This window comes from Musca autumnalis, unplaced genomic scaffold (assembly GCF_047663935.1).
Source record: "Musca autumnalis isolate F117 unplaced genomic scaffold, ASM4766393v1 scaffold_2, whole genome shotgun sequence".
In the NCBI taxonomy this organism is placed as follows: Eukaryota; Metazoa; Arthropoda; class Insecta; order Diptera; family Muscidae; genus Musca; species Musca autumnalis.
Genome location: NW_027411755.1, coordinates 239,169,309 through 239,195,935, shown reverse-complemented (window position 1 = coordinate 239,195,935; position 26,627 = coordinate 239,169,309). Strand labels below are relative to the sequence as shown.

Below are 26,627 nucleotides of genomic sequence, written 5' to 3'. Positions count from 1 at the left end.
CTCAAAGCTTTTTCAGTTAGTTTTTTTATTACTTTTGCTGTTATAAGATCATATCCCGGTGATTTTTTATTTGACAAATCTTTGCATATTAAAGTTTTTAGTTCACCTACCGTGACCAAATCAATCTTATGAGAATCATTTTTTGGAACTAGTTCTACATTCTCTTGTGAAGATAACTTATCTAGTGGTTTGAATATATTCTCAAAGTGATTTGCAAAAAGCTCTGCTTTTTCCTTGTCTGCTTTAACCCAGTTTCCTTGTGTGTTTTTTATTGGAGGTATTTTTGGTTTAACCCTATTTAAGTGTTTAGTTGCCTTCCAAAGGCTATAGTTACTTTCTTTTGAGGTAGATAAGTTACTTAGATAATCAGTCATATTCTTATTTTCTACATCTTTTAATAAACGTTTGACCTCTGTTGTCAACTGATTTAGATGTCTCTTGTTTTCCATAGTTCTGTTTTGTTGCCATATCCTTCGGGCTTTACGTTTATCAGATATTAAATCCCTGACTATTTTAGGATAATTTTTGTTTTTGAAGGCTTGGTTTGTATTTGCTGGAGTACTTTCCCAACAAGACTGCTGGATAGAATGAATAAAATTTTCAAGTGCATCATCAATTTCATTTTTAGTTCTAAGCGAGATATTTAAGCTGATTTTTTGGTCTAGTAAATATCTAAAGAAGTTCCAATTTGTTTTCTGTGTCGACAAACTGGGATGTGTATTCTTAGGAAGTACAGTGTTACCAACTGTCATAATTAGAGCTGAATGATCCGATGATAGCCCTGTATAGTTTTCAATATTAATATATGTTTCTGGAATATTTTTTACAATGAAGAAATCGATTAGATCAGGTATCAGTTCTGAAGACGTTGGCCAATAAGTTGGCTCATTTCCAGATAATACTACACATGAGTTCCTTTTTATGGATTTATATAGTTCGTACCCCTTTGGATTCGTAAGTCTGGATCCCCATAACTTATTTTTTGCATTGAAATCACCGCCTAGGATAAAATTGTATCCTAGCGCTTTTAACATTTCAGTGTATTGTTCTTCTTTAATGGAATGTCTAGGTGGGGAGTAAATTGAGGCTATTTTGAAGGATTTATTGTTTTTTAAAAATACGTTAACAGCCACGACTTGGAACATTTCAGTTTCTATTCGCATGTCTTCATTATGTTGAAGGGTTTCCTTGATTATTATCGTGGCTCCTCCTCTAGCTCTCTGTGCGGGATGTGTGGAGTTATAGATGTTAAATCCCTTGATATTAACAAAGGAAGAATTTGTAAAATGACTTTCCGAAATTAAGAGAATATCAATTTTTTCTGTATGCAAGAAGAATTCTATTTCATTTAAGTGTTTTAGTAGACCATTACAGTTCCATGTTGATATACGTAGAAAAGTCATATTTATGGGATGTTATGTAACTTATTCATTATTTGTTTGTTCAACTCATTTTGCATATCGAGTCTCTGGTTAATTTTGTCTATGCTTTTAAGAAGCTCATGTAATATGTCTTGTTTCTCAGTGTTGTCGGTTGCAACTGTAGCGTATCTTTGACGAAGATTTTGAACTTGATTGGAACCAGATGGCTTGATTGATGAGTTTGTAGATTTAGGATATGTGATGTCTCGAATTTGGGCAGTTTGGATTGTATCTACTATATTTTTTGTAGTACGAGATTTTTCTCTAATTTTTTGGAGCTCCTTTGCTACTTCACAACCTCTGTAGTTCGCTGGGTGATTTCCATGGCAATTGACGCATTTTGGTTGCTCTACAACTTGAGTTTCGCAGTCACTTGTGAGATGTTTGCCGGCACATTTGACACATCTTGGTTCTCTTTGACAGTACTGTTGGGTGTGATTGACGTGGATTTTTAAAGAATATTTTTTTCAAGGGCCATCTGACCAATAAACGTGGATTTTTAAAAAATATTTTTTCAAGGGCCATCTGACCAATAAACGTGGATTTTTAAAGAATATTTTTTTCAAGGGCCATCTGACCAATAAACGTGGATTTTTAAAGAATATTTTTTTCAAGGGCCATCTGACCAATAAACGTGGATTTTTAAAGAATATTTTTTCAACCACCATCTGAGCAATAAACGTGGATTTTTAAAGAATATTTTTTCAAGGGCCATCTGACCAATAAACGTGGATTTTTAAAGAATATTTTTTCAAGGGCCATCTGACCAATAAACGTGGATTTTTAAAGAATATTTTTTCAACCACCATCTGAGCAATAAACGTGGATTTTTAAAGAATATTTTTTTAAGGGCCATCTGACCAATAAACGTGGATTTTTAAAGAATATTTTTTCAAGGGCCATCTGACCAATACACGTGGATTTTTAAAGAATATTTTTTCAAGGGCCATCTGACCAATAAACGTGGATTTTTAAAGAATATTTTTTCAAGGGCCATCTGACCAATAAACGTGGATTTTTAAAGAATATTTTTTCAAGGGCCATCTGACCAATAAACGTGGATTTTTAAAGAATATTTTTTTCAAGGGCCATCTGACCAATAAACGTGGATTTTTAAAGAATATTTTTTCAAGGGCCATCTGACCAATAAACGTGGATTTTTAAAGAATATTTTTTCAAGGGCCATCTGACCAATAAACGTGGATTTTTAAAGAATATTTTTTTCAAGGGCCATCTGACCAATAAACGTGGATTTTTAAAGAATATTTTTTTCAAGGGCCATCTGACCAATAAACGTGGATTTTTAAAAAATATTTTTTCAAGGGCCATCTGACCAATAAACGTGGATTTTTAAAGAATATTTTTTTCAAGGGCCATCTGACCAATAAACGTGGATTTTTAAAGAATATTTTTTTCAAGGGCCATCTGACCAATAAACGTGGATTTTTAAAGAATATTTTTTCAACCACCATCTGAGCAATAAACGTGGATTTTTAAAGAATATTTTTTCAAGGGCCATCTGACCAATAAACGTGGATTTTTAAAGAATATTTTTTTCAAGGGCCATCTGACCAATAAACGTGGATTTTTAAAGAATATTTTTTCAAGGGCCATCTGACCAATAAACGTGGATTTTTAAAGAATATTTTTTTCAAGGGCCATCTGACCAATAAACGTGGATTTTTAAAGAATATTTTTTTCAAGGGCCATCTGACCAATAAACGTGGATTTTTAAAAAATATTTTTTCAAGGGCCATCTGACCAATAAACGTGGATTTTTAAAGAATATTTTTTTCAAGGGCCATCTGACCAATAAACGTGGATTTTTAAAGAATATTTTTTTCAAGGGCCATCTGACCAATAAACGTGGATTTTTAAAGAATATTTTTTCAACCACCATCTGAGCAATAAACGTGGATTTTTAAAGAATATTTTTTCAAGGGCCATCTGACCAATAAACGTGGATTTTTAAAGAATATTTTTTCAAGGGCCATCTGACCAATAAACGTGGATTTTTAAAGAATATTTTTTCAAGGGCCATCTGACCAATAAACGTGGATTTTTAAAGAATATTTTTTCAAGGGCCATCTGACCAATAAACGTGGATTTTTAAAGAATATTTTTTTCAAGGGCCATCTGACCAATAAACGTGGATTTTTAAAGAATATTTTTTTCAAGGGCCATCTGACCAATAAACGTGGATTTTTAAAAAATATTTTTTCAAGGGCCATCTGACCAATAAACGTGGATTTTTAAAGAATATTTTTTTCAAGGGCCATCTGACCAATAAACGTGGATTTTTAAAGAATATTTTTTTCAAGGGCCATCTGACCAATAAACGTGGATTTTTAAAGAATATTTTTTCAACCACCATCTGAGCAATAAACGTGGATTTTTAAAGAATATTTTTTCAAGGGCCATCTGACCAATAAACGTGGATTTTTAAAGAATATTTTTTCAAGGGCCATCTGACCAATAAACGTGGATTTTTAAAGAATATTTTTTCAAGGGCCATCTGACCAATAAACGTGGATTTTTAAAGAATATTTTTTCAAGGGCCATCTGACCAATAAACGTGGATTTTTAAAGAATATTTTTTCAAGGGCCATCTGACCAATAAACGTGGATTTTTAAAGAATATTTTTTCAAGGGCCATCTGACCAATAAACGTGGATTTTTAAAGAATATTTTTTCAAGGGCCATCTGACCAATAAACGTGGATTTTTAAAGAATATTTTTTCAAGGGCCATCTGACCAATAAACGTGGATTTTTAAAGAATATTTTTTCAAGGGCCATCTGACCAATAAACGTGGATTTTTAAAGAATATTTTTTCAAGGGCCATCTGACCAATAAACGTGGATTTTTAAAGAATATTTTTTCAAGGGCCATCTGACCAATAAACGTGGATTTTTAATGAATATTTTTTCAAGGGCCATCTGACCAATAAACGTGGATTTTTAAAGAATATTTTTTCAAGGGCCATCTGACCAATAAACGTGGATTTTTAAAGAATATTTTTTCAAGGGCCATCCGACCAATAAACGTGGATTTTTAAAGAATATTTTTTCAAGGGCCATCTGACCAATAAACGTGGATTTTTAAAGAATATTTTTTCAAGGGCCATCTGACCAATAAACGTGGATTTTTAAAGAATATTTTTTCAAGGGCCATCTGACCAATAAACGTGGATTTTTAAAGAATATTTTTTCAAGGGCCATCTGACCAATAAACGTGGATTTTTAAAGAATATTTTTTCAAGGGCCATCTGACCAATAAACGTGGATTTTTAAAGAATATTTTTTCAAGGGCCATCTGACCAATAAACGTGGATTTTTAAAGAATATTTTTTCAAGGGCCATCTGACCAATAAACGTGGATTTTTAAAGAATATTTTTTCAAGGGCCATCTGACCAATAAACGTGGATTTTTAAAGAATATTTTTTCAAGGGCCATCTGACCAATAAACGTGGATTTTTAAAGAATATTTTTTCAAGGGCCATCTGACCAATAAACGTGGATTTTTAAAGAATATTTTTTCAAGGGCCATCTGACCAATAAACGTGGATTTTTAAAGAATATTTTTTCAAGGGCCATCTGACCAATAAACGTGGATTTTTAAAGAATATTTTTTCAAGGGCCATCTGACCAATAAACGTGGATTTTTAAAGAATATTTTTTCAAGGGCCATCTGACCAATAAACGTGGATTTTTAAAGAATATTTTTTCAAGGGCCATCTGACCAATAAACGTGGATTTTTAAAGAATATTTTTTCAAGGGCCATCCGACCAATAAACGTGGATTTTTAAAGAATATTTTTTCAAGGGCCATCTGACCAATAAACGTGGATTTTTAAAGAATATTTTTTCAAGGGCCATCTGACCAATAAACGTGGATTTTTAAAGAATATTTTTTCAAGGGCCATCTGACCAATAAACGTGGATTTTTAAAGAATATTTTTTCAAGGGCCATCTGACCAATAAACGTGGATTTTTAAAGAATATTTTTTCAAGGGCCATCTGACCAATAAACGTGGATTTTTAAAGAATATTTTTTCAAGGGCCATCTGACCAATAAACGTGGATTTTTAAAGAATATTTTTTCAAGGGCCATCTGACCAATAAACGTGGATTTTTAAAGAATATTTTTTCAAGGGCCATCTGACCAATAAACGTGGATTTTTAAAGAATATTTTTTCAAGGGCCATCTGACCAATAAACGTGGATTTTTAAAGAATATTTTTTCAAGGGCCATCTGACCAATAAACGTGGATTTTTAAAGAATATTTTTTCAAGGGCCATCTGACCAATAAACGTGGATTTTTAAAGAATATTTTTTCAAGGGCCATCTGACCAATAAACGTGGATTTTTAAAGAATATTTTTTCAAGGGCCATCTGACCAATAAACGTGGATTTTTAAAGAATATTTTTTTAAGGGCCATCTGACCAATAAACGTGGATTTTTAAAGAATATTTTTTCAAGGGCCATCTGACCAATAAACGTGGATTTTTAAAGAATATTTTTTCAAGGGCCATCTGACCAATAAACGTGGATTTTTAAAGAATATTTTTTCAAGGGCCATCTGACCAATAAACGTGGATTTTTAAAGAATATTTTTTCAAGGGCCATCTGACCAATAAACGTGGATTTTTAAAGAATATTTTTTCAAAGATTTTTTAAAGAATATTTTTTCAAAGATTTTTTAAAGAATATTTTTTCAAAGACCATCTGACCAATAAACGTGGATTTTTTATGAATAGTTTTTCGAGGACCATCTGACCAATAAACGTGGATTTTTTATGAATAGTTTTTCGAGGACCATCTGACCAATAAACGTGGATTTTTAAAGAATATTTTTTCAAGGGCCATCTGACCAATAAACGTGGATTTTTAAAGAATATTTTTTCAAAGATTTTTTAAAGAATATTTTTTCAAAGACCTTCTGACCAATAAACGTGGATTTTTTATGAATAGTTTTTCGAGGACCATCTGACCAATAAACGTGGATTTTTTATGAATAGTTTTTCGAGGACCATCTGACCAATAAACGTGGATTTTTAAAGAATATTTTTTTTCAAGGCCCATCTGACCAATAAACGTGGATTTTTAAAGAATATTTTTTCAAGAACCATCTGACCAATAAACGTGGATTTTTAAATAATATTTTTTCAAGAACCATCTGACCAATAAACGTGGATTTTTAAAGAATATTTTTTCAAGAACTATCTGACCAATAAACGAGGATTTTTAAAGAATATTTTTTCAAGAACTATCTGACCAATAAACGTGGATTTTTAAAGAATATTTTTTCAAGAACCATCTGACCAATAAACGTGGATTTTTAAAGAATATTTTTTCAAGAACCATCTGACCAATAAACGTGGATTTTTAAAGAATATTTTTTCAAGAACTATCTGACCAATAAACGCGGATTTTTAAAGAATATTTTTTCAAGAACTATCTGACCAATAAACGTGGATTTTTAAAGAATATTTTTTCAAGAACCATCTGACCAATAAACGTGGATTTTTAAAGAATATTTTTTCAAGAACTATCTGACCAATAAACGTGGATTTTTAAAGAATATTTTTTCAAGAACTATCTGACCAATAAACGTGGATTTTTAAAGAATATTTTTTCAGGAACCATCTGACCAATAAACGTGGATTTTTAAAGAATATTTTTTCAAGAACTATCTGACCAATAAACGTGGATTTTTAAAGAATATTTTTTCAAGAACTATCTGACCAATAAACGTGGATTTTTAAAGAATATTTTTTCAAGAACCATCTGACCAATAAACGTGGATTTTTAAAGAATATTTTTTCAGGAACCATCTGACCAATAAACGTGGATTTTTAAAGAACATTTTTTCAAGAACTATCTGACCAATAAACGTGGATTTTTAAAGAATATTTTTTCAAGAACCATCTGACCAATAAACGTGGATTTTTAAAGAATATTTTTTCAGGAACCATCTGACCAATAAACGTGGATTTTTAAAGAATATTTTTTCAAGAACTATCTGACCAATAAACGTGGATTTTTAAAGAATATTTTTTCAAGAACTATCTGACCAATAAACGTGGATTTTTAAAGAATATTTTTTCAAGAACCATCTGACCAATAAACGTGGATTTTTAAAGAATATTTTTTCAGGAACCATCTGACCAATAAACGTGGATTTTTAAAGAACATTTTTTCAAGAACTATCTGACCAATAAACGTGGATTTTTAAAGAATATTTTTTCAAGAACCATCTGACCAATAAACGTGGATTTTTAAAGAATATTTTTTCAGGAACCATCTGACCAATAAACGTGGATTTTTAAAGAATATTTTTTCAAGAACTATCTGACCAATAAACGTGGATTTTTAAAAAATATTTTTTCAAGAACTATCTGACCAATAAACGTGGATTTTTAAAGAATATTTTTTCAAGAACCATCTGACCAATAAACGTGGATTTTTAAATAATATTTTTTCAAGAACCATCTGACCAATAAACGTGGATTTTTAAAGAATATTTTTTCAAGAACTATCTGACCAATAAACGTGGATTTTTAAAGAATATTTTTTCAAGAACTATCTGACCAATAAACGTGGATTTTTAAAGAATATTTTTTCAAGAACCATCTGACCAATAAACGTGGATTTTAAAGAATATTTTTTCAAGAACCATCTGACCAATAAACGTGGATTTTTAAAGAATATTTTTTCAGGAACCATCTGACCAATAAACGTGGATTTTTAAAGAATATTTTTTCAAGAACTATCTGACCAATAAACGTGGATTTTTAAAGAATATTTTTTCAAGAACTATCTGACCAATAAACGAGGATTTTTAAAGAATATTTTTTCAAGAACTATCTGACCAATAAACGTGGATTTTTAAAGAATATTTTTTCAAGAACCATCTGACCAATAAACGTGGATTTTTAAAGAATATTTTTTCAAGAACCATCTGACCAATAAACGTGGATTTTTAAAGAATATTTTTTCAAGAACTATCTGACCAATAAACGTGGATTTTTAAAGAATATTTTTTCAAGAACTATCTGACCAATAAACGTGGATTTTTAAAGAATATTTTTTCAAGAACCATCTGACCAATAAACGTGGATTTTTAAATAATATTTTTTCAAGAACCATCTGACCAATAAACGTGGATTTTTAAAGAATATTTTTTCAAGGGCCATCTGACCAATAAACGTGGATTTTTAAAGAATATTTTTTCAAAGATTTTTTAAAGAATATTTTTTCAAAGACCTTCTGACCAATAAACGTGGATTTTTTATGAATAGTTTTTCGAGGACCATCTGACCAATAAACGTGGATTTTTAAAGAATATTTTTTTTCAAGGCCCATCTGACCAATAAACGTGGATTTTTAAAGAATATTTTTTCAAGAACCATCTGACCAATAAACGTGGATTTTTAAAGAATATTTTTTCAAGAACTATCTGACCAATAAACGAGGATTTTTAAAGAATATTTTTTCAAGAACTATCTGACCAATAACCGTGGATTTTTAAAGAATATTTTTTCAAGAACCATCTGACCAATAAACGTGGATTTTTAAAGAATATTTTTTCAAGAACCATCTGACCAATAAACGTGGATTTTTAAAGAATATTTTTTCAAGAACTATCTGACCAATAAACGCGGATTTTTAAAGAATATTTTTTCAAGAACTATCTGACCAATAAACGTGGATTTTTAAAGAATATTTTTTCAAGAACCATCTGACCAATAAACGTGGATTTTTAAAGAATATTTTTTCAAGAACTATCTGACCAATAAACGTGGATTTTTAAAGAATATTTTTTCAAGAACTATCTGACCAATAAACGTGGATTTTTAAAGAATATTTTTTCAGGAACCATCTGACCAATAAACGTGGATTTTTAAAGAATATTTTTTCAAGAACTATCTGACCAATAAACGTGGATTTTTAAAGAATATTTTTTCAAGAACTATCTGACCAATAAACGTGGATTTTTAAAGAATATTTTTTCAAGAACCATCTGACCAATAAACGTGGATTTTTAAAGAATATTTTTTCAGGAACCATCTGACCAATAAACGTGGATTTTTAAAGAACATTTTTTCAAGAACTATCTGACCAATAAACGTGGATTTTTAAAGAATATTTTTTCAAGAACTATCTGACCAATAAACGTGGATTTTTAAAGAATATTTTTTCAAGAACCATCTGACCAATAAACGTGGATTTTAAAGAATATTTTTTCAAGAACCATCTGACCAATAAACGTGGATTTTTAAAGAATATTTTTTCAGGAACCATCTGACCAATAAACGTGGATTTTTAAAGAATATTTTTTCAAGAACTATCTGACCAATAAACGTGGATTTTTAAAGAATATTTTTTCAAGAACTATCTGACCAATAAACGAGGATTTTTAAAGAATATTTTTTCAAGAACTATCTGACCAATAAACGTGGATTTTTAAAGAATATTTTTTCAAGAACCATCTGACCAATAAACGTGGATTTTTAAAGAATATTTTTTCAAGAACCATCTGACCAATAAACGTGGATTTTTAAAGAATATTTTTTCAAGAACTATCTGACCAATAAACGTGGATTTTTAAAGAATATTTTTTCAAGAACTATCTGACCAATAAACGTGGATTTTTAAAGAATATTTTTTCAAGAACCATCTGACCAATAAACGTGGATTTTTAAAGAATATTTTTTCAAGAACCATCTGACCAATAAACGTGGATTTTTAAAGAATATTTTTTCAGGAACCATCTGACCAATAAACGTGGATTTTTAAAGAATATTTTTTCAAGAACTATCTGACCAATAAACGTGGATTTTTAAAGAATATTTTTTCAAGAACTATCTGACCAATAAACGAGGATTTTTAAAGAATATTTTTTCAAGAACTATCTGACCAATAAACGTGGATTTTTAAAGAATATTTTTTCAAGAACCATCTGACCAATAAACGTGGATTTTTAAAGAATATTTTTTCAAGAACCATCTGACCAATAAACGTGGATTTTTAAATAATATTTTTTCAAGAACCATCTGACCAATAAACGTGGATTTTTAAAGAATATTTTTTCAAGAACCATCTGACCAATAAACGTGGATTTTTAAAGAATATTTTTTCAAGAACCATCTGACCAATAAACGTGGATTTTTAAAGAATATTTTTTCAGGAACCATCTGACCAATAAACGTGGATTTTTAAAGAACATTTTTTCAAGAACTATCTGACCAATAAACGTGGATTTTTAAAGAATATTTTTTCAAGAACTATCTGACCAATAAACGTGGATTTTTAAAGAATATTTTTTCAAGAACCATCTGACCAATAAACGTGGATTTTTAAAGAATATTTTTTCAGGAACCATCTGACCAATAAACGTGGATTTTTAAAGAATATTTTTTCAAGAACTATCTGACCAATAAACGTGGATTTTTAAAAAATATTTTTTCAAGGGCCATCTGACCAATAAACGTGGATTTTTCAGGAATATTTTTTAAGGACCATCTGACCAATAAACGTGGATTTTTTAAGAATATTTTTCAAGGACCATTTGACCAATAAACGTGGATTTTTTAAGAATATTTTTTCAAGGGCCATCTGACCAATAAAAGTGGATTTTTAAAGAATATTTTTTCAAGGGCCATCTGACCAATAAACGTGGATTTTTAAAGAATATTTTTTTAAGGGCCATCTGACCAATAAACGTGGATTTTTAAAGAATATTTTTTCAAGGGCCATCTGACCAATACACGTGGATTTTTAAAGAATATTTTTTCAAGGGCCATCTGACCAATAAACGTGGATTTTTAAAGAATATTTTTTTTTAAGGACCATGTGACCAATAAAAGTGGATTTTTAAAGAATATTTTTTCAAGGGCCATCTGACCAATAAACGTGGATTTTTAAAGAATATTTTTTTAAGGGCCATCTGACCAATAAACGTGGATTTTTAAAGAATATTTTTTCAAGGGCCATCTGACCAATACACGTGGATTTTTAAAGAATATTTTTTAATGGACCATCTAATCAATAAACGTGGAGTTTTAAGGAATATTTTTCAAGGACCATCTGACCAATAAACGTGGATTTTTAAAGAATATTTTTCATGGACCATCTAATCAATAAACGTGGAGTTTTAAGGAATATTTTTTCAAGGGCCATCTGACCAATAAACGTGGATTTTTAAAGAATATTTTTTTAAGGGCCATCTGACCAATAAACGTGGATTTTTAAAGAATATTTTTTCAAGGGCCATCTGACCAATACACGTGGATTTTTAAAGAATATTTTTTCAAGGGCCATCTGACCAATAAACGTGGATTTTTAAAGAATATTTTTTCAAGGGCCATCTGACCAATAAAAGTGGATTTTTAAAGAATATTTTTTCAAGGGCCATCTGACCAATAAACGTGGATTTTTAAAGAATATTTTTTTAAGGGCCATCTGACCAATAAACGTGGATTTTTAAAGAATATTTTTTCAAGGGCCATCTGACCAATACACGTGGATTTTTAAAGAATATTTTTTCAAGGGCCATCTGACCAATACACGTGGATTTTTAAAGAATATTTTTTTCAAGGACCATCTGACCAATAAACGTGGATTTTTAAAGAATATTTTTTCAAGGACCATCTGACCAATAAACGTGGATTTTTAAAGAATATTTTTTCAAGGACCATCTGACCAATAAACGTGGATTTTTAAAGAATATTTTTTCAAGGACCATCTGCACAATAAACGTGGATTTTTAAAGAATATTTTTTCAAGGACCATCTGCACAATAAACGTGGATTTTTAAAGAATATTTTTTCAAGGACCATCTACACAATAAACGTGGATTTTTAAAGAATATTTTTTCAAGGGCCATCTGCACAATAAACGTGGATTTTTAAAGAATATTTTTTCAAGGACCATCTGCACAATAAACGTGGATTTTTAAAGAATATTTTTTCACGGACCATCTGCACAATAAACGTGGGTTTTTAAAGAATATTTTTCAAGGACCATCTGACCAATAAACGTGGATTTTTAAAGAATATTTTTTCAAGGGCCATCTGACCAATAAACGTGGATTTTTAAAGAATATTTTTTCAAGGGCCATTTGACCAATTAACGTGGTTTTTTAAAGAATATTTTTTTCAAGGGCCATCTGACCAATAAACGTGGATTTTTAAAGAATATTTTTTTCAAGGGCCATCTGACCAATAAACGTGGATTTTTAAAGAATATTTTTTTCAAGGGCCATCTGACCAATAAACGTGGATTTTTAAAGAATATTTTTTTCAAGGGCCATCTGACCAATAAACTTGGATTTTTAAAGAATATTTTTCAAGGACCATCTGACCAATAAACGTGGATTCTTAAAAGAATATTTTTCAAGGACCATCTGACCAATAAACGTGGATTCTTAAAGAATATTTTTCAAGGACCATCTGACCAATAAACGTGGATTTTTAAAGCATATTTTGTCAAGGACCATTTGACCAATTAACGTGGATTCTTAAAGAATATTTTTCAAGGACCATCTGACCAATAAACGTGGATTTTTAAAGCATATTTTGTCAAGGACCATTTGACCAATTAACGTGGATTTTTTAAGAATATTTTTCAAGGACAATTTGACCAATACACGTGGATTTTTAAGGAATGTTTGAGAGGGCCATCTGACCAATAAACGTGGATTTTTAAAGAATATTTTTTCAAGGGCCATCTTACCAATAAACGTGGATTTTTAAAGAATATTTTTTCAAGGGCCATCTGACCAATAAACGTGGAGTTTTAAAGAATATTTTTCAAGGACATTTGACCAATAAACGTGGATTTTTAAAGAATATTTTTCAAGGACCATCTGACCAATAAACGTGGATTTTTAAACAATATTTTTCAAGGACCATCTGACCAATAAACGTGGATTTTTAAACAATATTTTTTCAAGGGCCATCTGACCAATAAACGTACATTTTTAATAAATATTTTTTCAAGGGCCATCTGACCAATAAACGTGGATTTTTAATGAATATTTTTTCAAGGCCCATCTGACCAATAAACGTGGATTTTTAAAGAATATTTTTTCAAGGGCCTTCTGACCAATAAACGTGGATTTTTAAAGAATATTTTTTCAAGGGCCATCTGACCAATAAACGTAGATTTTTAATGAATATTTTTCAAGGGCCATCTGACCAATAAACGTGGATTTTTAATGAATATTTTGTCAAGGCCCATCTGACCAATAAACGTGGATTTTTAAAGAATATTTTTTCAAGGGCCTTCTGACCAATAAACGTGGATTTTTAAAGAATATTTTTTCAAGGGCCTTCTGACCAATAAACGTGGATTTTTAAAGAATATTTTTTCAAGGGCCATCTGACCAATAAACGTGGATTTTTAAAGAATATTTTTTCAAGGGCCATCTGACCAATAAACGTAGATTTTTAATGAATATTTTTCAAGGGCCATCTGACCAATAAACGTGGATTTTTAATGAATATTTTGTCAAGGCCCATCTGACCAATAAACGTGGATTTTTAAAGAATATTTTTTCAAGGGCCTTCTGACCAATAAACGTGGATTTTTAAAGAATATTTTTTCAAGGGCCTTCTGACCAATAAACGTGGATTTTTAAAGAATATTTTTTCAAGGGCCTTCTGACCAATAAACGTGGATTTTTAATGAATATTTTTTCAAGGGCCTTCTGACCAATAAACGTGGATTTTTAAAGAATATTTTTTCAAGGGCCTTCTGACCAATAAACGTGGATTTTTAAAGAATATTTTTTCAAGGGCCTTCTGACCAATAAACGTGGATTTTTAAAGAATATTTTTTCAAGGGCCTTCTGACCAATAAACGTGGATTTTTAAAGAATATTTTTTCAAGGGCCATCTGACCAATAAACGTGGATTTTTAATGAATATTTTGTCAAGGCCCATCTGACCAATAAACGTGGATTTTTAAAGAATATTTTTTCAAGGACCATCTGACCAATAAACGTGGATTTTTAAAGAAAATTTTTCAAGGACCATCTGACCAATAAACGTGGATTTTTAAACAATATTTTTTCAAGGGCCATCTGACCAATAAACGTAGATTTTTAATGAATATTTTTCAAGGGCCATCTGACCAATAAACGTGGATTTTTAATGAATATTTTGTCAAGGCCCATCTGACCAATAAACGTGGATTTTTAAAGAATATTTTTTCAAGGGCCTTCTGACCAATAAACGTGGATTTTTAAAGAATATTTTTTCAAGGGCCTTCTGACCAATAAACGTGGATTTTTAAAGAATATTTTTTCAAGGGCCATCTAACCAATAAACGTGGATTTTTAAAGAATATTTTTCAAGGACCATCTGACCAATAAACGTGGATTTTTAAAGAAAATTTTTAAGGACCATCTGACCAATAAACGTGAATTTTTAAACAATATTTTTTCAAGGGCCATCTGACCAATGAATGTGGATTTTTAAAAAATATTTTTTCAAGGGCCATCTGACCAATAAACGTGGATTTTTAAAGAATATTTTTTCAAGGACCATCTGACCAATAAACGTGGATTTTTAAAGAATATTTTTCAAGGACCATCTGACCAATAAACGTGGATTTTTAAACAATATTTTTCCAAGGGCCATTTGACCAATGAATGTGGATTTTTAAAAAATATTTTTTCAAGGGCCATCTGACCAATAAACGTGGATTTTTAAAGAATATTTTTTCAAGGGCCTTCTGACCAATAAACGTGGATTTTTAAAGAATATTTTTTCAAGGGTCATCTAACCAATAAACGTGGATTTTTAAAGAATATTTTTCAAGGACCATCTGACCAATAAACGTGGATTTTTAAAGAAAATTTTTCAAGGGCCATCTGACCAATGAATGTGGATTTTTAAAGAATATTTTTCAAGGACCATCTGACCAATAAACGTGGATTTTTAAAGAAAATTTTTAAGGACCATCTGACCAATAAACGTGAATTTTTAAACAATATTTTTTCAAGGGCCATCTGACCAATGAATGTGGATTTTTAAAAAATATTTTTTCAAGGGCCATCTGACCAATAAACGTGGATTTTTAAAGAATATTTTTCAAGGACCATCTGACCAATAAACGTGGATTTTTAAACAATATTTTTTCAAGGGCCATTTGACCAATGAATGTGGATTTTTAAAAAATATTTTTTCAAGGGCCATCTGACCAATAAACGTGGATTTTTAAAGAATATTTTTTCAAGGGCCTTCTGACCAATAAACGTGGATTTTTAAAGAATATTTTTTCAAGGGTCATCTAACCAATAAACGTGGATTTTTAAAGAATATTTTTTCAAGGGCCTTCTGACCAATAAACGTGGATTTTTAAAGAATATTTTTTCAATGGCCTTCTGACCAATAAACGTGGATTTTTAAAGAATATTTTTTCAAGGGTCATCTAACCAATAAACGTGGATTTTTAAAGAATATTTTTCAAGGACCATCTGACCAATAAACGTGGATTTTTAAAGAAAATTTTTCAAGGACCATCTGACCAATAAACGTGGATTTTTAAACAATATTTTTTCAAGGGCCATCTGACCAATAAACGTGGATTTTTAATGAATATTTTTCAAGGGCCATCTGACCAATAAACGTGGATTTTTAATGAATATTTTGTCAAGGCCCATCTGACCAATAAACGTGGATTTTTAAAGAATATTTTTTCAAGGGCCTTCTGACCAATAAACGTGGATTTTTAAAGAATATTTTTTCAAGGGCCTTCTGACCAATAAACGTGGATTTTTAAAGAATATTTTTTCAAGGGCCTTCTGACCAATAAACGTGGATTTTTAAAGAATATTTTTTCAAGGGCCTTCTGACCAATAAACGTGGATTTTTAAAGAATATTTTTTCAAGGGCCTTCTGACCAATAAACGTGGATTTTTAAAGAATATTTTTTCAAGGGCCTTCTGACCAATAAACGTGGATTTTTAAAGAATATTTTTTCAAGGGCCTTCTGACCAATAAACGTGGATTTTTAAAGAATATTTTTCAAGGACCATCTGACCAATAAACGTGGATTTTTAAAGAAAATTTTTAAGGACCATCTGACCAATAAACGTGAATTTTTAAACAATATTTTTTCAAGGGCCATCTGACCAATGAATGTGGATTTTTAAAAAATATTTTTTCAAGGGCCATCTGACCAATAAACGTGGATTTTTAAAGAATATTTTTTCAAGGACCATCTGACCAATAAACGTGGATTTTTAAAGAATATTTTTCAAGGACCATCTGACCAATAAACGTGGATTTTTAAACAATATTTTTTCAAGGGCCATTTGACCAATGAATGTGGATTTTTAAAAAATATTTTTTCAAGGGCCATCTGACCAATAAACGTGGATTTTTAAAGAATATTTTTTCAAGGGCCTTCTGACCAATAAACGTGGATTTTTAAAGAATATTTTTTCAAGGGTCATCTAACCAATAAACGTGGATTTTTAAAGAATATTTTTCAAGGACCATCTGACCAATAAACGTGGATTTTTAAAGAAAATTTTTCAAGGGCCATCTGACCAATGAATGTGGATTTTTAAAGAATATTTTTCAAGGACCATCTGACCAATAAACGTGGATTTTTAAAGAAAATTTTTAAGGACCATCTGACCAATAAACGTGAATTTTTAAACAATATTTTTTCAAGGGCCATCTGACCAATGAATGTGGATTTTTAAAAAATATTTTTTCAAGGGCCATCTGACCAATAAACGTGGATTTTTAAAGAATATTTTTTCAAGGACCATCTGACCAATAAACGTGGATTTTTAAAGAATATTTTTCAAGGACCATCTGACCAATAAACGTGGATTTTTAAACAATATTTTTTCAAGGGCCATTTGACCAATGAATGTGGATTTTTAAAAAATATTTTTTCAAGGGCCATCTGACCAATAAACGTGGATTTTTAAAGAATATTTTTTCAAGGGCCTTCTGACCAATAAACGTGGATTTTTAAAGAATATTTTTTCAAGGGCCATCTAACCAATAAACGTGGATTTTTAAAGAATATTTTTCAAGGACCATCTGACCAATAAACGTGGATTTTTAAAGAAAATTTTTAAGGACCATCTGACCAATAAACGTGAATTTTTAAACAATATTTTTTCAAGGGCCATCTGACCAATGAATGTGGATTTTTAAAAAATATTTTTTCAAGAGCCATCTGACCAATAAACGTGGATTTTTAAAGAATATTTTTTCAAGGACCATCTGACCAATAAACGTGGATTTTTAAAGAATATTTTTCAAGGACCATCTGACCAATAAACGTGGATTTTTAAACAATATTTTTTCAAGGGCCATTTGACCAATGAATGTGGATTTTTAAAAAATATTTTTTCAAGGGCCATCTGACCAATAAACGTGGATTTTTAAAGAATATTTTTTCAAGGGCCTTCTGACCAATAAACGTGGATTTTTAAAGAATATTTTTTCAATAAACGTGGATTTTTAAAGAATATTTTTTCAAGGGCCATCTAACCAATAAACGTGGATTTTTAAAGAATATTTTTAAGGACCATCTGACCAATAAACGTGAATTTTTAAACAATATTTTTTCAATAAACGTGGATTTTTCAGGAATATTTTTTAAGGACCATCTGACCAATAAACGTGAATTTTTAAACAATATTTTTTCAATAAACGTGGATTTTTCAGGAATATTTTTTAAGGACCATCTGACCAATAAACGTGGATTTTTTAAGAATATTTTTCAAGGACCATTTGACCAATAAACGTGGATTTTTTAAGAATATTTTTTCAAGGGCCATCTGACCAATAAACGTGGATTTTTAAAGAATATTTTTCAAGGGCCATCTGACCAATAAACGTGGATTTTTAAAGAATATTTTTTTTAAGGACCATGTGACCAATAAAAGTGGATTTTTCAGGAATATTTTTTAAGGACCATCTGACCAATAAACGTGGATTTTTTAAGAATATTTTTCAAGGACCATTTGACCAATAAACGTGGATTTTTTAAGAATATTTTTTCAAGGGCCATCTGACCAATAAACGTGGATTTTTAAAGAATATTTTTCAAGGGCCATCTGACCAATAAACGTGGATTTTTAAAGAATATTTTTTTTAAGGACCATGTGACCAATAAAAGTGGATTTTTCAGGAATATTTTTTAAGGACCATCTGACCAATAAACGTGGATTTTTTAAGAATATTTTTCAAGGACCATTTGACCAATAAACGTGGATTTTTAAAGAATATTTTTCAAGGACCATCTGACCAATAAACGTGGATTTTTAAAGAATATTTTTTTTAAGGACCATGTGACCAATAAACGTGGATTTTTCAGGAATATTTTTTAAGGACCATCTGACCAATAAACGTGGATTTTTTAAGAATATTTTTCAAGGACCATTTGACCAATAAACGTGGATTTTTTAAGAATATTTTTTCAAGGGCCATCTGACCAATAAACGTGGATTTTTAAAGAATATTTTTCAAGGGCCATCTGACCAATAAACGTGGATTTTTAAAGAATATTTTTTTTTCAAGGACCATCTGACCAATAAACGTGGATTTTTAAAGAATATTTTTTCAAGGGCCATCTGACCAATAAACGTGGATTTTTAAAGAATATTTTTCAAGGGCCATCTGACCAATAAACGTGGATTTTTAAAGAATATTTTTTTTAAGGACCATGTGACCAATAAAAGTGGATTTTTAAAGAATATTTTTTCAAGGGCCATCTGACCAATAAACGTGGATTTTTAAAGAATATTTTTTTAAGGGCCATCTGACCAATAAACGTGGATTTTTAAAGAATATTTTTTCAAGGGCCATCTGACCAATAAACGTGGATTTTTAAAGAATATTTTTTCATGGACCATCTAATCAATAAACGTGGAGTTTTAAGGAATATTTTTTCAAGGACCATCTGACCAATAAACGTGGATTTTTAAAGAATATTTTTTCAAGGATCATCTGCACAATAAACGTGGATTTTTAAAGAATATTTTTTCAAGGGCCATCTGCACAATAAACGTGGATTTTTAAAGAATATTTTTTCAAGGACCATCTGCACAATAAACGTAGATTTTTAAAGAATATTTTTTTTTTCAAGGACCATCTGACCAATAAACGTGGATTTTTAAAGAATATTTTTTCAAGGGCCATCTGACCAATAAACGTGGATTTTTAAAGAATATTTTTTCAAGGGCCATCTGACCAATAAACGTGGATTTTTAAAGAATATTTTTTTTTCAAGGACCATCTGACCAATAAACGTGGATTTTTAAAGAATATTTTTTCAAGGGCCATCTGACCAATAAACGTGGATTTTTAAAGAATATTTTTCAAGGGCCATCTGACCAATAAACGTGGATTTTTAAAGAATATTTTTTCAAGGACCATCTGACCAATAAACGTGGATTTTTAAAGAATATTTTTTTTAAGGACCATCTGACCAATAAACGTGGATTTTTAAAGAATATTTTTTCAAGGACCATCTGACCAATAAACGTGGATTTTTAAAGAATATTTTTTCAAGGACCATCTGACCAATAAACGTGGATTTTTAAAGAATATTTTTTCAAGGACCATCTGACCAATAAACGTGGATTTTTAAAGAATATTTTTTCAAGGACCATCTGCACAATAAACGTGGATTTTTAAAGAATATTTTTTCAAGGGCCATCTGCACAATAAACGTGGATTTTTAAAGAATATTTTTTCAAGGACCATCTGCACAATAAACGTGGATTTTTAAAGAATATTTTTTCACGGACCATCTGCACAATAAACGTGGATTTTTAAAGAATATTTTTCAAGGACCATCTGACCAATAAACGTAGATTTTTAAAGAATATTTTTCAAGGACCATCTGACCAATAAACGTGGATTTTTAAAGAATATTTTTTCAAGGGCCATCTGACCAATAAACGTGGATTTTTAAAGAATATTTTTTCAAGGGCCATTTGACCAATTAACGTGGATTTTTAAAGAATATTTTGTCAAGGGCCATTTGACCAATTAACGTGGTTTTTTAAAGAATATTTTTTTCAAGGGCCATCTGACCAATAAACGTGGATTTTTAAAGAATATTTTTTTCAAGGGCCATCTGACCAATAAACGTGGATTTTTAAAGAATATTTTTTTCAAGGGCCATCTGACCAATAAACGTGGATTTTTAAAGAATATTTTTTTCAAGGGCCATCTGACCAATAAACATGGATTTTTAAAGAATATTTTTTTCAAGGGCCATCTGACCAATAAACGTGGATTTTTAAAGAATATTTTTTTCAAGGGCCATCTGACCAATAAACATGGATTTTTAAAGAATATTTTTTTCAAGGGCCATCTGACCAATAAACGTGGATTTTTAAAGAATATTTTTTTCAAGGGCCATCTGACCAATAAACGTGGATTTTTAAAGAATATTTTTTTCAAGGGCCATCTGACCAATAAACTTGGATTTTTAAAGAATATTTTTCAAGGACCATCTGACCAATAAACGTGGATTCTTAAAAGAATATTTTTCAAGGACCATCTGACCAATAAACGTGGATTCTTAAAGAATATTTTTCAAGGACCATCTGACCAATAAACGTGGATTTTTAAAGCATATTTTGTCAAGGACCATTTGACCAATTAACGTGGATTTTTTAAGAATATTTTTCAAGGACAATTTGACCAATACACGTGGATTTTTAAGGAATGTTTGAGAGGGCCATCTGACCAATAAACGTGGATTTTTAAAGAATATTTTTTCAAGGGCCATCTTACCAATAAACGTGGATTTTTAAAGAATATTTTTTCAAGGGCCATCTGACCAATAAACGTGGAGTTTTAAAGAATATTTTTCAAGGACATTTGACCAATAAACGTGGATTTTTAAAGAATATTTTTCAAGGACCATCTGACCAATAAACGTGGATTTTTAAACAATATTTTTCAAGGACCATCTGACCAATAAACGTGGATTTTTAAACAATATTTTTTCAAGGGCCATCTGACCAATAAACGTACATTTTTAATGAATATTTTTTCAAGGGCCATCTGACCAATAAACGTGGATTTTTAAAGAATATTTTTTCAAGGGCCATCTGACCAATAAACGTGGATTTTTAAAGAATATTTTTTCAAGGGCCATCTGACCAATAAACGTGGATTTTTAAAGAATATTTTTTCAAGGGCCATCTGACCAATAAACGTGGATTTTTAAAGAATATTTTTTCAAGGGCCATCTGACCAATAAACGTGGATTTTTAAAGAATATTTTTTCAAGGGCCATCCGACCAATAAACGTGTATTTTTAAAGAATATTTTTTCAAGGACCATCGGACCAATTAACATGGATTTTTTAAGAATATTTTTCAAGGACAATTTTAACAATACACGTGGATTTTTAAGGAATGTTTGAGAGGGCCATCTGACCAATAAACGTGGATTTTTAAAGAATATTTTTTTCAAGGGCCATCTGACCAATAAACGTGGATTTTTAAAGAATATTTTTTTCAAGGGCCATCTGACCAATAAACGTGGATTTTTAAAGAATATTAAAGAATATTTTTTCAAGGGCCATCTGACCAATAAACGTGGATTTTTAAAGAATGTTTTTTCAAGAACCATCTGAGCAATAAACGTGGATTTTTAAAGAATATTTTTTCAAGAACCATCTGACCAATAAACGTGGATTTTTAAAGAATATTTTTTCGAGAACCATCTGACCAATAAACGTAGATTTTTAAAGAATATTTTTTCAAGAACCATCTGACCAATAAACGTAGATTTTTAAAGAATATTTTTCCAAGAACCATCTAACCAATAAACGTGGATTTTTAAAGAATATTTTTCCAAGAACCATCTGACCAATAAACGTGGATTTTTGAGGAATATTTTTTCCAGGACCATCTGACCAATAAACGTGGATTTTTAAAGAATAATTTTCAAGGACCATCTGACCAATAAACGTGGATTTTTAAAGAATATTTATCAAGGACCATCTGACTAATAAACGTGGATTTTTAAAGAATATTTTTTGAAGAAACCATCTGACCAGTAAACGTGGATTTTTAAAGAATATTTTTTCAAGAACCATCTGACCAATAAACGTGGATTTTTAAAGAATATTTTTTCAAGAACCATCTGACCAATAAACGTGGATTTTTAAAGAATATTTTTCAGATGGCCCTTGCATCTGACCAATAAACGTGGATTTTTAAAGAATATTTTTTGGAGAACCATCTGACCAATAAACGTGGATTTTTAGAGAATATTTTTTGGAGAACCATCTGACCAATAAACGTGGATTTTTAAAGAATATTGTTTCAAGGGCCGTCTGACCAATAAACGTGGATTTTTAAAGAATATTTTTCAGATGGCCCTTGCATCTGACCAATAAACGTGGATTTTTAAAGAATATTTTTCAGATGGCCCTTGCATCTGACCAATAAACGTGGATTTTTAAAGAATATTTTTCAGATGGCCCTTGCATCTGACCAATAAACGTGGATTTTTAAAGCATATTTTGTCAAGGACCATTTGACCAATTAACGTGGATTTTTTAAGAATATTTTTCAACGACAATTTGACCAATACACGTGGATTTTTAAGGAATGTTTGAGAGGGCCATCTGACCAATAAAGGTGGATTTTTTAAGCATATTTTTTCAAGGACCCTCTGAGCAAAAAAACGTGGATTTTTAAAGAAAATTTTTTAAGGACCGTCTGGCCAATAAACGTGGATTTTTAAAGAATATTTTTTTTTAAGGACCGTCTGGCCAATAAACGTGGATTTTTAAAGAATATTTTTTTAAGGACCGTCTGGCCAATAAACATGGATTTTTAAAGAATATTTTTTCAAAGACTATCGGGCCCAGACACATGGATTTTAAAAGAATATTTTTTCAAGGACCATCTGACCAATAAACGTAGATTTTTAAAGAATATTTTTAAAGTACCATCTGACCAATAAAAGTGGATTTTTAAAGAATATTTTTTCAAGGACCAATAAACGAAGATTTTTAAAGAATTTTTTCAAAGAACCATCAGAAGACCAATAATTGTAGAGTTAAAAAAAATCAAGGACCACCTAACCAATAAACGTGGATTTTTAAATAATATTTTTCAACAACAATCAGGTCCAAACACGTGGATTTTTAAAGAATATTTTTCAACGGCTATCAGGCCCAGCCAAAAAAAAGAAAACTTACCTCCAAATTATGTTCATGTTGCTGCCGTTCCATAAGCTGAAATCTTTCATTCAAAACCGTTAAATGGGCATTAGCTTCTCGCAATTTTTTGGCTTGATCTTCAAAATTATGTTCAAGATCTTCATATTTCTTGGCCAAATCTAAGCGATGAGTTTCCTGGGATTTCAAGAGGCCAGCCATGCGTTGCGATTGGTTAACAAGGTCAGCTAGAAAATCGACATATCAAATCAAAACAATTTCAAAACCAATATTTAATATGAGTACCATTCTTCCTTTTACTCTCATTTAGCTCCTCATTAAGTTTTCTTGTCTCCGAATGTAGAAAATATTCCTGCCTTTGTGACTTATCCAATTCTTTGGACATATTATCTAGACGTTTTTCCAAGTCGGCAACGCGTTGTTGATTGTTACAGCATATACCGGAAATTGTTTGATTACTGACGGCACCGCCAGCATGGGCTAGGGTATTGGCACGACACGAGTCAAAATGTTGAGGATTTTGTGCGCTATGGTGATTCAGGGCAGCACTTAGATGTACTATATGCTGGTCACGATCCATAAGAACCTTCTTAAGATATTCTATTTGGCATTTGAGAGAATGATTCTGAAAAGAAAAACATATTGAAAACAATTTACCATATTTGAAAATTGAAATATGTATTTTAAAATAAATTCCGGGTTTTCAATTATTAAAAAACCAAAAATTAAAAAAAAAAATTATAAGAACACTTTTAATTCCCAAATAAATATTTAGAAGAACTGAATTTATGATACTAAAAAATCTTTCAAATATTATCCAATATTAAAAATAGCAATTTTATATTATGATCAAAATTTTTGGACTCTCAAAATTTGATCGTAAATTCTTCAACTTGTCTAATTTGATTACCCACTTGTGTTTCCAATTCCGTGTAAGCAGCATCTTTAGCTGCGGCTTGTTGTTGCAGAGCCTCTTGCAGACGATCATTTTGTAATTCCAGTTCTTTTAGGGACTCTGTTATATCCACCGCATCAACGACATCATCAGAATTTGTGTCTTTCGTCTTGCTACAGCATTCCCGCTTAACTTGACTTACTTCACAGGACATTTTTTCCAGTTCACACTTTAAGTCATCAATGATTTTCTGATATTTATCATGGGTATCCAAAGAGGCTGGGCCTCCAAGTCCTCCTCCTCCACCAGCATCATGATAATGGCTATGCTGTAGAGCAGCATCCAAAAGAACCACATGAGGACATTCGTCAGCCTTGAGAAGAAGACAAAACATTATAAAACAACTTGTTGCCTCCTCACATATCCCTCCGCCTTAATACAATTCCCCCGTTCCTTCTTACCATTATTTTGATTTTTTTGCAATTGCCTTCCTTGATTACAGCCGCGTGTTACCAAAAATTTGCATCATATTTCTATTTTAATATGCAAAAAATTAGTTTTATACTTTTGTTTGAAACTCCTTTTTGGCAAAGTTTTTTTTTTGTTTTGGACAAATTTTCTTTTAATGTTTTTTCTTCTTATTTATGATTGTTGTTATATTGTTTTTGATTTCACTTTCATGTTGCAAATTTATTCACAAGTATTTACCATCATCATCATCGTCATCACCGTGCGCTAACATGTTTGAAAATTCAATAATTTTGCAATTTTTGCAATAAAACTTTGTCACGAAACTCCATCACCACCACAAGAGTTGGAGAAGTAAAACAACAACAGCAACTTAGGATGATAGTTCAAATGAAAATTTGAACTGAGGCCAAATAAAAGCTGTCAATGATTCATAGCCATGCCACATTAGAATTCTTCAATTATTAATGCATTTGAAAACAAAATTACAACATCAAAATATTTTCGATGCCGGTTCAAAAAAATTGGGGAAGAAAATCTTTAAATCTTTGCTAAAAATTATTATATGAAATTTTCCTTAAAAAAATAATTTTTATTCGTCCTGGTAGTCCCTCGAAAATATTCTTAAAAATGGAGACGATACAGTCAAGCCATTGTCCCAATTTGAACTTCTATATCTCAATAACGGTAAAAACTACGAAGATATCATAAAAGTCAGTCTTGTAGAGAATTTTCATACCTACAACATTTTCTTTAGTCCCATTTCGATAGAACTTGCGGTTTCCAAGCGAAATCGTGAAAACCTAAAAAACCCTTAAAAATGTCAACTTGAATCTCGATTTATTTAAAAAGCGCTCCGGCGATTTTTTTTTTTTTTTTGTTTTTTCTCATCTATGAACATATTAGTTTCAGAATCCGCAAAAACCTCCCAGGTGTAAGCACTTTCCATTTAAATTTGTTTTCAAGAACACCGTGTACGATAACTAGATCTCGCTTAAGATTGGCTTCAATGTCCGGTACATGGAATGTATGTTTGTGAGCAGCAGTCAGGTGCCGAACTGCCAAAGTAGAGTTGTTAAGGGTATATATCACTCCGCTAAATGGCTGTAAAAGACTAGTCATATGAGACTTCATTGCTCACCACACGTAGAGAAAAAATATTCTGCGCTTTTGCTGGAACAAGAATGCCTATTTTAGTTCCAACAAATTATTTGTTTTGTTCACGCATGACAATTGCAAATCCGCAATAAACAAAAAACATTGTTCCACAACCAACATCCCATACGGGACAAAGCACTATAGGTCAAACGGGCCATTTTATTGGCCAAAAGTCCTAAAGTTAAAACAAGTATTTGGTTTAAGTTAATATGGTTAATATGGAAAAATGGAACAACGTGCGCCAAAAAATTAACCCTTTATGGACCAAATTAACACAACTGGTACCTTAACCCTTTGGGGACAAAAACTGGAAGGTCTGTTATTTGTCTACAGAATTGAAGGCATCAACGTCCGATAACATCAGAAGCTTTTTTGTTGTGTTTTGTTTTAGTTTTAATGTGAATATGCCTTAAAATTATTACCTTGAAAATCCCACAATATGATGTGCCATATTTTGACTATAACTGTATATATTTATAAAAGATTT

General features: G+C 30.8%; 1 protein-coding gene across 1 annotated transcript in view; it reads right to left on the bottom strand.

The window, feature by feature from the left end:
* yuri (yuri gagarin) overlaps nucleotides 1–26,627 on the bottom strand; it is a 139,683-nt gene that overhangs the window by 14,456 nt on the left and 98,600 nt on the right. Inside the window, exons 29-31 of the mRNA XM_073965484.1 lie at nucleotides 24,534–24,887; nucleotides 23,905–24,244; nucleotides 23,641–23,846 (exon numbers count right to left, since the gene is read on the bottom strand). Of these exons, the coding sequence (XP_073821585.1) occupies nucleotides 23,641–23,846; nucleotides 23,905–24,244; nucleotides 24,534–24,887 (900 nt within the window). The remainder of the gene's footprint in view (nucleotides 1–23,640; nucleotides 23,847–23,904; nucleotides 24,245–24,533; nucleotides 24,888–26,627) is intronic.